Consider the following 18948-nt stretch of genomic DNA (forward strand, 5'->3'; position numbering starts at 1 on the left):
AAACACCACTTTATTAGAGATTATGTTCATAAAGGGACAATTGCTTTAAAATTTATAGATACAGACCATCAATGGGCTGATATCTTTACAAAACCCTTAGTTGAAGATAGATTTCTATTCATTCTGAAGATTGCCCAGAATGACTCTGAACATGTGTTTCTCATCTCTAATGTAAAATTAGACTCTAACTCAAGCATATGATGTCTATCTGATTCTGATACTTCTACAAGTTAGAAGACATCTCTATCAGAAAAATCTCAAGTCATAAACCTTTTGGTATTCTTGATTCCAAATACATCGACATGTGGCCTCTCAAACGTGTGGCTCTAGTTCTTCTAGACACCTGTCTAGCTCAAAACTTAATGGCCAAAATGTTGAGATCCCCTCGAGCAGTGTGCAAATCTTGAGATTGGAATCTCATCATTAGCTGCATTTAATTTTTCCCATGATTGTCAAAACTAGGTTTTAGCAACAATTAATTTTGTGTTCCTTCTCAAGTTACCGCTATTGTTTTTGCAAAATGTTAATTGGGTTTATATACTCCCATGACTCCCACTCTCACACTTTCACTCTTCACTACTTACACAAACCTAAAACTTCCAACCTTTTTCTCTGCAACTTCTCTTCATCTATTTCTCTGCAACTTCTCTTCATCTATTTCTCTGCAACTTCTTTTGGTATCAAGAACAACTTCATCATGAATGCTCGAGAAAAATAAGTATTCGAGTTCTCTCAAGAGATGAATGCCCCAGAACAATAGGTTGAATCCCCATAACAAGTTGCCTCCACTACTGCACTTTAAACAACAACTTCTTGTCAAGAACCTCATGTTCTTGATCGTCTAACCCACATTAATATATCCACACCATTTAAACAACTGGATGTCCTTTGTGAGTTGCTGGTGGACTTCGAGAACCTAAAAGAAAATGATATGGATCTAACACCAGAACTGAAGAATCAAGATTGGGCTCACCTACTTCAATCGTCTCTATAGCCCTATCTACAAAAATCTGGTGAACTAGAGATTTGCTGACTGCGATGATCACTACATCATCTCTCATGTTCTGGGTATCAAGATAGTCATTACTGAGAAGTCTATTGTTGCACTTATGAACATGGGGAAGGCCGGGGGAAGAATAATTTACAACATAAACCCTAGGGATAAGTACATGTGCCAAGAAATCATCCCCACAATCTTCTCTCAGAACCCTGAAGGACGAACATCCTCCGAGAATCAAGAGCTCCACATTAATATGAGGGTGTGGCTCAAGATAATTCTGGGATGCATCCACCACCGTCCATCATCCATCTCTTCTGACTATGTCAACACAAATTAGAAGTGCATCCTCTATTGTGTGCACAAGGGTCTGAAGCTTGACTTACCTTCTCTTCTCTTCAAGTACCTAAGAGATTCTGTTAAAGACACCATAAACAATATGAAGCCAAGGAAATACATCCCTCTAGGCAGGTTGATTCCAGATGTTCTGATTTAGAGTGGTCTGGTGGATCATTGGTCGGAAAAATAGCAAGTGTACTATTTTTACCGATGTAGTAATAAGGAGTTTTATCTCCAAGTATCGATCTCAAGGATTGCGTAGGAAATACTTATTTTACTTTGATTCTATCAGAACAAAAAGATAATGGTTTGGTTGTTTTGGAATTCTAACAATAAACACAATAGACAGTAAAATATAATTGATTAATATAAAATATGCTAGGGGAAGTGGTTGATTTAACCAGTTATGAATTCAGTCAAGATTTCCTTAATACATATGAAACACATTCAATTACCTAACCTCAGAATGTTCTTCCTTAAGTCCTTAAGGAAGAAACTATTAAGCTACCAATTCTTACTCAAATGTCCATTCAATTAATCATTGGTTTTAATCATAAATAATATCAAGGTTTGCGGTGGTTTACAAAAGTTACTAGTCCTAGATGATGCAATCATAAACCTAATTGTGTGAAAACCCTAACAATCACAATCCTGTTATTGATAGTCATAGATCAATTTGTATTTGTCCGATACAAAAGCATAATAACATCACACAATTGAATTGAAATAAGTAACTTAGCAATAAGGAAATCATTTGTTCAAATTCATAACATACGATCAAATCAGGACCACCCCCCTAACATAGGGGGTTTAGCCTCTCATAGTATTCCAAGAAAGCATAAAGTAAAGATTAGACATTACAAAGACTTAGAAGAGTTTGATCTTTAATGGTTGATACCCTTGAATCTCGCCGTCTTCAACTCCGTCGTATTCGCTATCTTCTCCAATGAAATGCTTTCGTTCGTCTGTCAAAAGGTCCCCTCCTCTTTCTCTTCTAGGCCTTCTTATAGTTTCATATCACTTTCATCCAAGCAAAAGGTCCAAACTACCCTTAATGAGCAGGATCGGTTCACAAAGCAAAATTTAGGTTTTCCATGTTGTGTCCAATCAACACGGCCGTGTGTCACCACACGGGTGGCCGTGTTGATCACCATAATTAATTATTTTCAGCATCAGCTACAGAGGCAACAACACGGGCCGTGTTCCTACACACGGGTGCCCGTGTTGATGCACTGTTTTAATCAACACGGCTGTGTGGTGGAACACGGGTGCCCGTGTCGATCTCTGTTTTTCTTCTCCTCTCTTTCCCTGCCTGACCAACAACACGGGAAGTGTTGTGGCACACGGGTGCCCGTGTTGACCTGCTGTTTCTTCATATTTTTGCCTTTTAGAGTGTCCATAACTTCACCATTCTTGCTTTTAAACCTGTGCAAAGGCCTGTAACAATGACACTACCAAACGAAGCATAAACGAGATCTTTTTGACATAAACTTGTAATCAAATGCAATGCGATACCGAATCAACAAAATAATGTAATTGACTCCAAAGCAACTAAAAATCAACATAAATCTTACCAAAGTGATGAAAATATGTCGGATTAACGGCGGGAATTCAATGGAACTGGTGGCCGATCAATCATCTCATTCAGATGAATCTGATGGAAGACGTCACTGTGGACGTTGGGAAGCCTCTCAATAGGAGGAATCTAAAGAGTATGAGACTGATTGATAAGGTCCTTGTCAAACCCACCAGAAACACCTCCTGGGAAGCTCTGAAGGACCAAAGAGAGAAAGCGAATAAGATGTATCTCTTTACAAAGATTGATCCTTCAGAAGTTATAGCATGTTATCTACAAGATTTGGAAGCTGAAGGCTACGACATCTCTGGCTTCAGCTTGGACTGACTCCCAGATTATCCTCTTAACTTATTGACGAGAAAGAGGGACCTTCTCAGAAGACAACTGTTCAGAAGAAGAAGATTCTAAAGCTAGGAGAGTCTTCAGCGACCAAGAAGAAGCCATTGCCTCTGATCTTTTCTTCACCACCTTTTGGTAAAATCGATATCTCAGAAGCTCTAAATTCCTCTGACTCTAGGAAACTTGCCTCATCACTCCCTCTACCATCTCCACACTCTCAACCATAGTTATAACCTCTTACACTACACCTACCACACACATCATAGCTCCTAAATAAAAATCCAAATCTCAACAACCAACAACCTCACTCCCTACCTCATCTGAACCAACACCATACAAATCAAATCCTTCTGAACCAAACCCATCTCACCAAACTTTTCCATCATAACCCACAACCTCTGACCCCATCCCTCTCAAAACCATCACACCTTCTCCTCTTTTACCTCTCTTCAACCTCCAAATAGCATTCATCCCCTACTCCGAAGCTCTCATGTTCAAAGAACCCTTATCACCAACCCTTTCCACCACCCACAACTCCTATCCGTACTATGACCTCACCTCCGACCCTGAACATTCTGGTTTAGATTACCCTGACCCAACCTCCCCAAACTTTGAAGGCCTTCAGGCCACAATTGATTTTGATAAGACTCCTTCTGTACCTGAACCCTCTGAACCTGAACTCACACTACCCACCCTTGATGAGGCATTATCCAAATTCTCAGAGAGTTTAGCTTCCAGATTTAAAAAGTTCTCTGACGAATCCAACACTAGTGGGAATCCTTCTAAAGTAAGGACTAACTGGAACAAATTCATCAGATGGGTGATTTCTGATATCTTTAAGTTGAAGGGTCTATATGAACAAGTCAGAAATGACTTCATTATAGGTGTTGAGGAAAAGATAGAGGCACGGTTGACGAAGGAAGAGACTGAGAAGGCTGAAAGGGAAGCAACAAAGAAGGTTGCCAAGGATGCTGTTGAGAAAGCAGCTGCAGAAGTTGTTGCCAAAGAGAAGGTTGAGCAAGAGGTTGTGGAAGCTTCTTAGAAGGTTGTGTTTGATATAGCTACTGAGGTTGCTCTAATTGAGGGAGAGTCATCAATAGTTGATCTTATCCCTCTGGTCATCAAAACTCTATAAGAGTTGCAGAAGGAACAATAACTAGTCAGAGCCAGACTCGACAAACAAGATCAGGTCAACTCCAGCATTCAGAGCCTGCTAGCTGAGCTACTTCAAAGGATGCCTCCTCCACCTAACCCTTAGACACTTTAGGGTTTCTATGTAATATTTTTATAAGTGTTTTTAATTCTAAGGCTTAGTTTATGCTCCTTTCTCGATGTAATCTCTGAAGTTTTTCTTCTCATCAATGAATTTCTGAATTATTTACTTTTTTAGTCTAACAAAAAGGGGGAGAATTAGATAGAAATTATTTGATGAATTATTTTATCTAAATATCATAAATGCACTACTTACATTCTAACATAAATTTATTGCATAGTTCTAAGACATTTTTCAGGATCTATCTGAACCAAGGGAAACTGAATCCTTATCTGAGAAATTACTAAATCAAGTAAATCAACCTAAGAAAATCTGGCAAGAAATTCTCTAGCCCGGAAACCCATATCTGATACTAAATATTTTTAAAAATTCTTCAAATATCAGACTTAGGGGGAGATTGCTAATCTCAGGGGGAGTCACCTTTCTATCTGACTCTGATCTGTTTTCAATTTAGTATCTCTGAAAATACTTATTGTTTCATCAAAATTCTAAGTTTTATCATCATAAAAAAAGGGGAGATTGTTAGAACAAGATTTTGATTCTGCAATATGTCTCTAAGTTTTGATGATAACAAAGAATGAAACAATTTGGTACCTTAATAATTTTCTTAAGTGTGCAGGATTCTAAGTTAACATGACTCTGATGAAATGAATATCTGGCATTTGAATTAGCCTAGAAACGTTGACCCATCATAAAGAGAAATCAGATCTGACTCTGAATGAAATGCATCTGAGGAGCAATCACCTGAGAATTCTGACTCTGAAGTTCAAGCTCTGATGATCTGATTCTAAGAACTCTATCTAAGGACTCTGCAAAAGATATTTGAAGACTCTAACTCTGAAGACTCTGATCATGCTCACCTCACTCTGACACATGCTCAGAAACACGCCATCAAATGTCACCTGGTCAGAAACTTAAGTTGGAAGCATTTAAAATTATAGTACAATCCTTTTAAGGAAACATTTGATTATGCTCCACGTCTGCTATGGAAAGGACAAGGAATTTACGACATTTAACTCCCACAGCTGGCACAAAATCTTTATTGATTTCCCCCAACGGTATCATCTCAAGTGCTATATAAGAGCCTCTTCACAACTTGCTGAAATAAACAACTTTGATACAACAACATTCTTATACTCTGAATATTCTTTACCATTATTGTTGTAATAAATAGTTTCCATACAAGAGTTGTTGCTCAATATTGTATGGTTATCCTTCAGTGTTCTTAAATTGTGTCTTTACTCCTTATCTAAAAGCATTTAGCCAAACACTTTGTAATTCTTGTAATTGTTTATGATACCTCAAGTGACTTGTTTAGGTCTGTAGACTTGAGAGGGATAAGAGGTTGTTGAACTCTTAGACGAACTTTGTAATCTATTAAGATTAATGGATTAAGTCCTTGTTGAAGGAGAAATCACCTTGGCCGGGTAGACTGGAGTAACTTTGAATTTCAAGCGAACTAGAATAAATCGTTTGTGTTGTTATTATTTATTTTGTGTGTGATGCTGCAAAAATATTTTAACTCCTGTGGAAACAATTCAAACCCCCTTTTCTCATTTTTCTCTACCTTCAATTGGTATCAGAGCTTCGGCTCTATTATTGATTTCTAAATTAAACACTTAACCGTGTAGAGAGACCCAGGGTGAGAAAAACTTCATGGCTGACACAAATGAAAGAGATAGCTACAACATAAAACCTCCAGTTTTTTATGTAGAAAAATTTGATTACTGGAAGGATAGAATGAAAAGTTTCTTCCTAGGCTATGATATTGATCTCTGGGATATGGTTATAAATGGTTATGAGCTACCCATCTCTGCAATTGATATTCCTATTCCAAAAAGTAGAATGAGTGATGATCAGAAGCGTGATTTCAAGAATCACCATAAAGCTAGAACGGTTCTGTTAAATGTTATTTCCTACAACGAGTACGAGAAGATAACCAACATGGAAACAACCAAAGATATTTTTGACTCCTTGAAAATGACGCACGAAGGAAACAACCAAGTTAAAGAGACTAAGGCTCTGGCCTTAATCCAAAAGTATGAAGCCTTTAGAATGAAATATGATGAAGATGTTGAAGTGATGTTCTCAAGGTTCCAAATCTTGGTTGCAGGACTTAAGGTTCTGGACAAAGGATATACTACAGCATATCACATCAAGAAGATAATCAGAAGATTTCCCAAGAAGGGAAGACTTATGGTTACTGCTCTGAAGCTATCCAAGGATCTAAACACCATAAGTTATGAAGAACTTATCACCTCTCTCAGAAGTCATGAAATAGAGCTAGAAGAAAATGAGCCTCGGAAGAATAGCAAATCAATTGCGCTAAAGTCTAGATCAGAAAGAAGAAAGCCAGAAAGGAACAAAGCCTTTCAAGCTGAAGAGGAAGAAACTGATGACTCTGAGAATGAAGATTTTGATTATGAAGAAGAATTATCTCTTCTTTTCAGAAGAATCAAACAAATATGGAGAAAGAGACAAAACAACTTTAGAATGCCTAGAAAGAAGGGAGACCGTCCAGATTCAACCTCCAGAGGCAGACCCAACAAGGAAGTAACATGTTATGGATGTAAAGATCCTGGACACTACATAAATGATTGTCCAAAGCTAAAGAAGGATAGCTCCAGAAAAGAAAGCTTCAAGAAGAACTCATTCAAAGCAAAGAGGAAAGGACTCATGACAACATGTGACGACTTTGAATCTGAAGCTCCATAAGCTGATTCTGAAGTGGAGCAAGCAAACGTAGCATTCATGGACACTACCTCTGGAAGTTCATCTAAAACAGAGTCTGACTCTGAAGTGGTATTCTCTGAATTTTCTCGTTCTGATCTTGAATCCTGTTTGTCAGAATCTCTGAGCTTGTATCAGAAGCTTCGATAGAAATTCAAGAACCTGAAAAAGGTTCATGAAGAGACTGTTGAAGAATGTGATAAGCTTGAGAAAGAAGTTCTGAACTCAAAGAAAATAATTTTATTCTTGAAAGAGAAAAAGATTTTTCAACTAAGAAATGTTCAAAACTTGAGGAAACTCTTTCTAAAGCTCCACTTACTTCTGACACTATCATATACAAATATGATAAATCCTTTCAGAAATTTTTGAACAACAACCTAGATAGAAGCAAAATGACTTCTATGATCTACGTTGTAAGTCATAATAGAAAAAGAGGAATTGGTTATGAATCCGATGAAGATGATCAGAAACCTTCTATAGAAAACAAACCCAAATCTCCTTTTTCTTACCATTATTCATTGACACTGACAGAAAAGTTCAATAACGCTAGAAAACCCAAAATTCTCAGAAACTTTGGGAAAACTAATCCTAAAGGACCCAAAAGATTCAGGGTACCAAAAGATAAAATAGTGTACGTTACAGATATCCTATGCAACATAATTAGAACACTAGTCATGGTACCTAGACTTTGGATGCCCGCGACATATGACGGAAAGAAAACATATGTTCCAAGACCTGGAACTTAAAGATGCTGGTTTCGTAGGCTTTAGTGGAAATCAGAAAGGAAGAATCAGAGGATTTGGAACATTTGGTAATATATCTCTTCCCTCTATTTATGATGTTCTTTATTTTGAGGGATTAATGCATAATTTGTTATTCATAAGTCAATTAAGTGATAACGGTTATGATATTATTTTTAATCAAAAAACGTCCAAGGCTGTCAATTAGAAAAATGACACAATCCTTTTCACTGGAAAGAGGAAAAACAACATTTATAAAATAACACCTTTGGATTTGAAAAACCAAAACGTGAAATTCTTGATGTCTGTTAATGAAGAACAATGGGTGTGGCATAGAAGCTTGAAATATCTTTACGTATGCCCAACTCATCGAATGCAACTAAGAAAGAGCAACCTTTAGGTGATTTAAAACTCTCACTTCCTCTTTCGTGAATCGAAGCTAGCTCGAGAAGAACATGAAAACATCAAAGGGCGGCCCAATAATGTTAATCCTCGCTTCACCAAATATTAACAAGGACTTGGGAGACAATTGTTCCTGGCCACATGCCCAAAGGAAAAGGCCGGCCCGATAATGTTAATCCTCGCTTCACCAAATATTAACAAGGACTTGGGAGACAATTGTTCCTGACCACATGCCCAAAAGAAAATGCCTAAGAACGAGGCCCAATTTGTATAGTGTATGTTCAACAGATAAAAGAACATGTGGGACATCTTCAAAAGTATAACACTTGATCCCAGCTACTAGTGTGTCGTCTTCCATTGGATATGATCGAATGATCCCCCGCATAGTGTCTGTTCAACAGATAAACGAACATGTGGGACATCGTCAAAAGTATAACACTTGATTTCAGCTACTAATGCGTCGTCTTCCATTGGATATGATCGAACGATCCCCGCATCTCATGTTGGATTAGATAGAAACATTTTAATCGTCTATCATATATAAGTCCAACGACGCACCATTTTAGGTATTATCTCACCATTTTTTTAATAAATAAATAGAAATAATTTTGACAAAAATACAGTCAATACTATCTTGAATTTTAAAATTACACCTAATATATATAATTTTTAAAAGTAACATTTAAAAACAATAATTGGAAAAAGTAAATTTTATATAAAAAACCTAAATACATTAAAGTTATCATCTCTTTCCCTAAATAAATAAATAAAAGGACACCTAATCCCCATCACTGAAAGGAAGACGTTGTTGAACTTTAGAAGACATGTCTTGTCTGTCCACCATAGGAAAGGGAGGGGCCCAATTGAGAAAAGGATAGAAGCTTCTTCTTTTAGTGTTTTTGTCAAACAAGTGGCAATGAAATAGTGATGTGGCACACCAATATTGAAGGAAGGGAGGGGTTCTAAAGATCAACTTTTATTATGGGGAAAATTTATTTATAGTTTTATTAAAATGACACCAACACTACTTTTAATTTTGAAATATGCACATTCCTTCTAAAAATTAATGACAGCTAAAACTGTAAATATAAAATATATTTATTATATATAAATTTTTAAAGAAAGTTAGTATATATTTTAAAATTAAAAGTGCGTCGGTATCATATTTGAGATTAGGATAATTTTCCCTTTTATTATTTATAATTAAAAAAGAATTTTATTATAATTTGTTGATTTAAATACTCTCAATTTAAGTTATACTCTGCCCATTTTTAACATCACTATCAGAAGGAAAAAAATCATTAACCAACATCATAGTGCCTTTTTATTTTCCTTCAGTCTAATCAGAATTAATTTCAAATCTATGCTATTGACTTTTCAACCCAAGAAAATAAAATGAATACTTTCTGTGAAGTTTCATAGCTAGCTGATAGTGAGGTTGTTCGAATATCAAATTATCAAAATTGATAATAAATACTTTTTGTTTGACAGATATCATTGTAAGGTATCTAAAGGTTAAACCATAGCCACAAGCTCTAATTGAAAATTTTCAGCTATTCAATAAAGTAGTGGACAAGATCAAAATTGAAGAACACATTTTCTGGAAAATTGGGTTGTACAACTATATTAAAATTTACATGAGGGTGATTAAGTACATAATAGGGAACTCAACCTAGTACAAGTCCATAAAAAATGAGCCTATTCTAATAAATCACATATTACAAGTGGAACAAAATATTACTAACAATTAACAATGATTTCAAAAGAGCACTGTAACATCAGCTCTATAGCACCGACACTTCTGATCAAAAGTGTGTCACACTCGGTTAATTTTCTCAAATTATTACCAGTGTTGAAGTGTCGGCGTGTGACTGGTGTCCGTGCTTCATAGGACATGCAAGGGGCTAGCATGATGGAGGTTGAAGTTGCTTTAACCTTTTCACAACCTGTTTCATTGTAGGTCTAGTTGATAATGAATCAACAGTACAAACAACAGCTAGGTGTAGAACCTCTACCAAATCTTTTTCTGGTCCTGCGTCCCATAACCCTGCCGCAAAAAACTCCTTCGCTCTTCCTTGACTCAGAAGCATGCATCCCCATGCTACTATGTTGAAACCATTTCCATAAGAAGAAAATGAAGGGTCCAATGCTTTCTTATCAGAGAGCAACTCAAGAAGCACCACACCATAGCTATACACGTCAGCTTTATCGGAAACACGACATGTCATAGCGTATTCAGGAGCAACGTAACCAAATGTTCCTGCCACACCTGTTGTAGCATGTGTCTCCGAAGTTCCTAGAAGTCTTGCTAGTCCAAAGTCGGATAGATAAGCGTTGAAACCATCGTCCAATAAGATATTGCTAGGCTTGACATCACGATGAAGAACACGGGGTACACATTGATCGTGCAGATAGGAAAGTGCACGCGCTATGTCCAATGCAATCTTGTACAGAATTTTCCAATCTACAGCCCTTGTGGATCTCTCCTGGATGAACTTTTCTAGATTACCGCCTGAAAGATAATTGTATATCAGAAACATCTCTGTTTCACTAGCATGGTAACCAATAAGAGTGACAAGGTTTGGATGATGAAGCCGTCCAAGGGTCTTAATCTCTGCATGAAATTGTTGAACACCTTGGCAACGTCCAACTGAAAGACGTTTCACTGCCACCAAGATTCCTTGTGATATCTCTGCCTTATAAGTTGCACCAAATCCTCCACTCCCAATACAGTTGCTTGCATTGAAATTTCCTGTGGCTTGGACAACGTTTTCAAATGTCAATGGCACACCGATATCAGTAAACACGGTAACTTCTCTTTTGACAGAACCACCAACCCTAGACCTTGGCTTCCACTTTCGCGTGAAGAAAAACAGAACAATAAGTGCTATAAGAACCGAAACAATGGCTGAAGCAGATGTTATTGCTGCTATCTCAATAGCATTGAAACCATTATCACTATTTTTGCCAGGAGTTTGTGATGTATTAGAAGAATTGTCATCAAACTGCCCTTGTTGATTTGCTGATGGAACAGTTAGAGAAACTCCACGGCAGGAACTTAGAAATGGATTTCCAACAGCACTGTTGCATTTTATCAAGGTACTATTTGATGGCAAGTATCCAGATAAATTATTGAAAGACACATTAAATGCAGTGAGTGTAGTAACATTAGCCAAACCAACAGGAATCTGTCCAGAAAGGTTGTTGTTATTGAGCAAAACATGTGTCAGATTTCTCATTTTCCCGATAAACTTTGGAATCTCACCAGTAAAAGAGTTTGTAGAAAGGTCTAAGACTTGTAAAGAGTACAACTGCCCCAGATTGGGAGGAATTGAGCCACTCAAGTTATTACCAGCCAAAGAGAGGAACTTCAGATCCTTCATCTGTCCGAGGCTGGCGGGAATCGGACCTTGTAACCGGTTTTTACTAAGGTTCAAGGAAACAAGAGAGACTGAATCCCCTAGAGTAAAGGGAATTGTTCCTGAAATCTGATTTCCAGATGCATCCAAAAATTTCAGTGATTTGCACATTCCACTAATATTAGAAGGAATCTCACCGGAAAGCATGTTATAACTCACATTCAAAAGCAATGCATTTAATCCATCACATTTCTCAAACAAATACGTAGGAAATGGTCCCGTGAGCTTGTTCTCTCCCAAAAGAAGTGCGTAACCACTCTTCTCCATCCTGTCATGAGCTATTGGCAATGACTGAATGCCAGTGAAGTTGTTTTGCTCAAAGTTGTGAAAAACTGAAAGACCAACTCCACCTTGTGATGCAAAAAGGGTTATCTCACTAACTTTTGATGAAAAGTATGATGAATAAGGAGATGACACGTCATCAGTTTGGAACAGATTCCCATTCCAGGAAGGAAAGGGAGAACAAACATTGTTGGAAAAATCAGGAACTGAACCAGACAACATATTCCCACTAACATCAAACACAGTCATACACGGAACATGCAGTTCCTCAGACAGCTCCCCGTTAAGATTGTTTGAGCTCAGATCAAGAAAATGCAGCTTCTTGCATAAACCAAGCCGGTCCGGGAACTCTCCAGTGAAGAAATTCTGAGCCAAATTCACCATCTCCAAGTTAACACAAGCACCCCAGCTCCTAGGGAAACTTCCCTCCAAATTCACCATGGGTGCCCACAAAATCCTAAGCTTAGGAAGCGACACAATTTCCTCTGGCATTGCACCTTCAAAATAATTCAACTGATCGTTCAAAGTAACAAACTCAACATCCCCAATCGGATTGAAAAGGTTGGAGAGCACAACAACAGAAAGCTCTTTACAATTCCCAAGCTCGCCAGGAATAGAACCACTTAGCGTATTCCTCGAAACATCCAACACCTCAAGCCTCTTAAGGTTGCCAAATTCGGCAGGAATTTCCTCTTCCAACAAATTTGAATACAACAAAAGTGTCCTCAACCCAACACAATTCCCCAAACTCTTCGGAATCTCTTGAACCAAAGAGTTACCAGACAAATCCAAATGCTCAAGCTTCCGACAGTTCTTACCAATCTCTTCAGGAATAACTCCACTGAATTGATTAAAAGACAAATACACCCCTTTTAGCTTCCCAACAAAACCAGGAACAGAACCATTCAAACCATTTGCAGCTAAATTCAATACCTCCAAACTATCAAGAGAAGACAAAACACTAGGCACCACTCCAACAATCTTATTAAACCCCAAATTCAAAACCCTCAAATTTTTCAAACCTTGAATATGAAAAGGAAGATATCCACTAATCAAATTACCTTCTAAATCAAGAACTTCAAGTTTCTCCATACTCCAAATCTCTTCAGGAATTGAACCCTCCAACCCATTGAAGGGTAAAGAAAGAACCCTAAGCTCAGTTAACTCACTGATTAAAGATGGAAACTTTCCTAACAAAGAACCCTTAACACCAACACAGCTTCTCCTAATTCCAAATCCGTAAAGAGGAAACATACCAAAATTGGAGCAAGGATGTGAACTCCGGTGACCATCACCGCTGCCGCCGTTACCAGTGATGTTGAGAGCAACCACACGGAAATCTGAATCACAACGGACACCATACCATAAACAGTGGCCGGATGAAGGGTTCCACGTGGATAGTACGCCGGCAGGGTCGGAGAGTGAGTTTTTGAGACGGAGAAGAGTTGATTTGTCGGAGTAGGATGAAACGGCGTCGTATTGAGAGGTTAAGAACAGAAGAAAGAAGAAGAAGGAGTTGAATTGAGTAAAGGAAGTCCATTTGATGATAATTGAAGTAAAATAAGAAGAAAACATCTCACACAAGAATGAATTGAAGAAAAGCCTTGTTCTTCACACTTTGATTGAAGTGAGAGGAGAAAGGGGTTTTCTGAAAACCCTAATTAGAGGAAAAGGAAAGAAGAAGAGAAAGAAGACTCAATGGAAACTCTATTGTTTCTTTTTTGGTCTAAACGCGTTTTTTTGTTTTGTTTTAAGTTTTTTTTCTTTCAATTATGTTGGCTTGACTTAGTTTGACCAATACAAGCATTTGATCAAATTTAAAAGTAATAATCAATTCAAAGTAATCAGAACTTTGAAATTTTAAATAATAAAATTTAATTATTTATCATTTTATTTCAGTTATGCACTATCCATCACAACCATCCGTTTGTGGTATTTTATATGTTATTATAATAAAAGTTGAATTTCTCTAATAAATCAGGGTTGTAATTAATTGACATAGCAAAATATATTTACACTGTCAGTACATTTCTATTAAATTCTTATTTCATTCGATCCAATATTACTCATTGAATCACAGTCTTAGGATATGTTTGAATCGGTAGAATGTGATGGAATAAAATGAAGTGATATATAATCAAATTTCATTATTTGAATTTGGAAATAATTGATAGAGCGAGATGGAGCATGATCCATTCTATTATATTCCATTCAATCCTTCAATTTTCATTCCTCACAATTTGAGGTGTATGCAATTGAATGAACTAATTTGTTATGTTTTGTTTCCTCAAAATATAAAACATACCCAAACAACGAAATATAATGTTTATTCCAATCAACTTCACTCCACTCCATTCCATCAATGTTTCATTCTGCTCTGCTTCATTCCAATCCATCAATCAAAACATAACCCTAGCAAAAATCTAAGTGGAGAAACTCAATTTGCGTTTATTCCTAGAGAAGAAATTGATCTCATAGCTCAAAAGTAAGTTGGAATAGAGTGTGGTGATAACAATCGTTTGCTGCCAAATGTGTGCCTTGACAACATGTCTTAAAAGGAATGTGTTCCTCTTAAAATAATTCGATGATGGTAAAGTTTCTAGGGAAGACATATGTTATAATATTATAAAGGACCGTCTCCAAAAAGTTTGGAAACTAGCCGGCGAATTTAATATATGGGATGTGAATAATAATTTCTTTGCGGTGAAATTTGACCAAATTATATATGAATAAAAAGTGATATGAAGGGCATTTTGATGATCTTTGACCATTATTTAGTAGTTTATCATTGAAGGCTAAACTTTATTTCCCCTAATGTTAAGGTGGATTAAATACTTGTATGAATTTATTTTTCAAAGCTTAATCTTATTTATTATGATGAAAGATTTATATTATCTATGGCAACCGCGGTAGGGAAATATATTAAGGAGGATACAAACACTTTGAACTTGGTGAGAGAGGAATGTTTACTTGTATTTGTATCGAATTTGATCTATATGAGTTAGTAGTAAAAAAAGTTTGACTTAATGACTACTGATATAAGGGGGAGTATGAGGAACTTCATATCATTTGTTCTTCATGTGGGAGATATATGTATCATGGAATAAGTTACATGTACATGCAAAGGAAGTCGCCATCAGAAATAATTATTCAACTTGAGAATCACGTGAACAATGATATGGATGAAATTAATGTGGATGGATATTTGGTTGAACAAGTTATGGTAACTGACTAGAGAAAAATAATGACACTAGAATAATTATGGAAATGAGTAATGACACATTAATTGTGGATAGGAACACTCCAATGAAATGTATCGTAAATTTGAAACTTAAGGGAATTGTGTTATCGTTATGCGAAAAAAGAAACGACTTTCAAATATCATACCTCCCAAACACCCCATGAGTCTTAGGCCAGGGAAAATAAACATTTTAAGCCCAAGCTAAATGTGAATAAGCAATCCAATGGTAAGGGGGTTTCTTAATGCAATTTATATATTATTAGGGCACCACGTGAAAATACAAAAATGCTAACAGATTTCGGAGATGTATCTCCTGGCGCACCCCAAACACACACATCTTAGGTCAATTCTGAGTCACGCCCTAGGATTGTAGTTTTTTTTAGATCTGAAGATGCATCTTTGTAACTTGTCCATATATGTATCTCCGTAGCATACTGAAATAAAAAACAGAAGCAAAAAACCAAAAAGTTATATTTTGACAAAATAAAATTACCATTCATAACATAAAATCATCCAAAAGTATATCCCTAACGGTTACTATATCCTCGCACGTTCGGTACCTGGAAACATAATTGTTATCATCCAAAAGTTTCAATAGTTATTGCATTTCACTTCAATCCCCCCTAGTGCCTTGTTATTTTGGTACAAAATATTGTACACTTGTTTGATATTTTAGATATTTTCGGGTATTTTACGTTTTAAAGTTGCAAGTATGTTTTTCGGTTGAATCAAATTCAATGTCATGTCTGAAACACATTCCTTCTCTTCCGGCATGAGGCGACACACACTTGGATGACCAACTAACTTTTCACACAAGTCATGGTTATGTAAACCACATATGACATTAAATTTCCATTTCTTATTTGTCAACATATAACCACACAACTTAAAGGGAAACTCATATTTTCTTGAACCCGTGTCATCTCGTTTAAAATTCCATAGAGGAGGTCTATATTTCCCACTTTTTTCACATGTCATTGTCATAAATGCACCTCTTCTATCCGAACCATTATCAGAATTTCCGATTACCACACTAAATCCCAGTTTTGAAGCCTCTGTACGAATCCATTGAAGCATGTGATCACAAAATTCAAACTCTTTCTCATTTTTAAATTAATTGCCAACATCTACCTCATTCACAACAACACCTTTGGCATCCAAAGACACAACATGTTTGGGGAAAACATTGGGTGCACCATATCTAATGAAAATAATTACAATAAAAACTCAAAAAATGCTAATATTATAAAAATAGCTGGAAAAATGAGAACAAACATCCTACAGAGATGCATCTCCGAAAGGTTCATATGGAATCCATAGATGCATCTCCAGATTAAATGGACATTTTTCAGACTAAAAACAAGCTTAATGTGAGAAATGAGGCTTGATATAAATAATTTTTACCTGGAATTCCAGCTTCTTTTTCTCCCTTTGATGTGATAAAACACAAGAATGAAGATTTGGAGTGAAAATATTGATTGAGAATGGAAGGTTTTTTTGGAAAGGTTTGGAGTGGAAAGCAAGTATGGATCTGTGATCATATAGGTGAGTGTTTTATCAACTTATTCCAAATATGAATCTCCGAAAATATCTGACATGCAAAGGTGATAAAAATTTCAAAATCTCACCCCAAACCTCCATAGATGCATAACTGGAATATCCACTGGGTTTCTCAAATATCAATGTATTTGTTGAATATACTCAGAGATACATCTCTAGAATAACATTTTGTTTTACTCTCGGGTGGCACTCATTTGGTGTGTCCTAAGGTGGTGCACGATGCATTTGGAGATGAATCTCCGGAAACTGAGAGGCATTTTCGGTTTTTCATAGGGTGTTTTTTCACCCCATAAGGTGGGATAAGAAATTCCCCAAAGGTAAAAGGCATCGTGGGCTATTCTTAAAATGGACTTAAACCAATTTACAACGAGCATTTATTCTTATACCCTATGTATTTCTCATAGACCCTATGAAAAATTCAAAATTTTCTAGACGTTATCTTTCAAGCATGGTGTGTTTGAATGTTATGTTTCAGACACACTCCTTTAAATTTCCCTGAGTGAGGCCAAATAAACAATGGAGTGCAATGAGTGCATCTGGATGACAACTTTTGAACAAAGACATTTTTGGACTCTCATAGGGTTTATAAGAAATTTCAAGTGTGTAATGAGAAGACCCAAGCATGGAAGATCTAAAACCAATGGTAAAAATAATAAAATAAAACATGATTCAGACTTTATAAGAGAGGAACATGTTACTCTTGAAACAACAATTGAACCAATTAAACTTGGGGTGATTATTCTTCATTCATTATATGTAAAATCAATCTTATAAAGGACATGGTGATTATGTTAAATAGATTTAGATCACATCCCAAAAACTACGTATAATTTTCACATTATAGTCATTAACCCAACTCTTATACCATGTAGAAAACCAAGAAGACATGATAAATATTTCTATATTCATCATATGTTTTATATACACGTATGTACTCCTATTTATATTATGATATTAGACACAAAGAAACGAATATGTTAATTAACATAAAGGCTTAGTGATCCTAACATAAAGACTAACTGATCCTAACATAATTATGTATCAATCACAATAATTGAAGAATCATAACATATTGTAACATCTCCTCTTAAACTATAGTGGATGAATGAGCTTATCCAAACATATTTATACATCGAACAGTCTGTGAACCTACATAGTGTAGGACTCCAATAAAACTTCAAAAGACTCCTCAACATAATGCAATGCAAAACTACCCATTTTGATTGTTAATTAAGATTCTCGAGGAAGAAAACCTCTCTCTCTCTCTCTCTCTCTCTCTCTCTCTCTCTCTCTCTCTCTCTCTCTCTCTCTCTCTCTCTCTCTCTCTCTCTCTCTCTCTCTCTCTCTCTCTCTCTCTCTCTCTATATATATATATATATATATATATATATATATATATATATATATATATATATATATATATATATATATATATATATATATATATATATATATATATATATATATATATATATATATATCGCTTGGTAGAATGTTGAACAGTGTAATTGCAGTTAGCCAGTGGAATTATGGTAAACCGCAAATGCTCATACAAAAGGTATTATTGCTATGCAGTCAATTCAATTTATTCATGATTAAACTATACTTAATTAACCTGGTTTGTCAGTATTATTATTTCAATAATACATTTTTGATGATTGAGTTCAATAATGTGAGGTATTCCGAATCATGCCAAGACTAAGAGATACATTAAGGAGATGATAAATATCCACCATCATACTTCCATCATCCTTGTGAATACTGAAGCTAGCGGAAATATACCGAATGCATCGCACGCTCAAAGATACAACAAAGTCACCATTGAACTTTATTTATTCCCGAAGAAAAGGGAAAACATTGATAAAACCCGAGGGAAAGAGAAAATGAGTAAGGAAGTCGGTTATGTAAGGGGAAGATATTAACACCCCTAACATTCATTGTACTTAACGGAAACCATTTTGATTGTTCTAAGCTCGGATGTGTGTTATATCTAAAGGTTACTCGCGAAAGGATAAAGGGAAAGAAAAGTGTTAGACGATAGGCCTAGATC

At 36.1% G+C, this 18948-nt stretch overlaps 1 protein-coding gene across 1 annotated transcript; it reads right to left on the reverse strand.

Annotated features, from left to right (window-relative positions):
- Positions 1 to 9980: 9980 nt before the first annotated feature.
- Positions 9981 to 13839, reverse strand: LOC127121291 (LRR receptor-like serine/threonine-protein kinase RPK2). The gene has a single exon (XM_051051833.1). It carries the CDS (start codon positions 13670 to 13672, stop codon positions 10301 to 10303), a length of 3372 nt encoding a protein of 1123 aa, XP_050907790.1. The 5' UTR covers positions 13673 to 13839; the 3' UTR covers positions 9981 to 10300.
- Positions 13840 to 18948: the final 5109 nt, after the last annotated feature.

This window comes from Lathyrus oleraceus, chromosome 1 (assembly GCF_024323335.1).
Source record: "Lathyrus oleraceus cultivar Zhongwan6 chromosome 1, CAAS_Psat_ZW6_1.0, whole genome shotgun sequence".
Classification (NCBI taxonomy): Eukaryota; Viridiplantae; Streptophyta; class Magnoliopsida; order Fabales; family Fabaceae; genus Lathyrus; species Lathyrus oleraceus.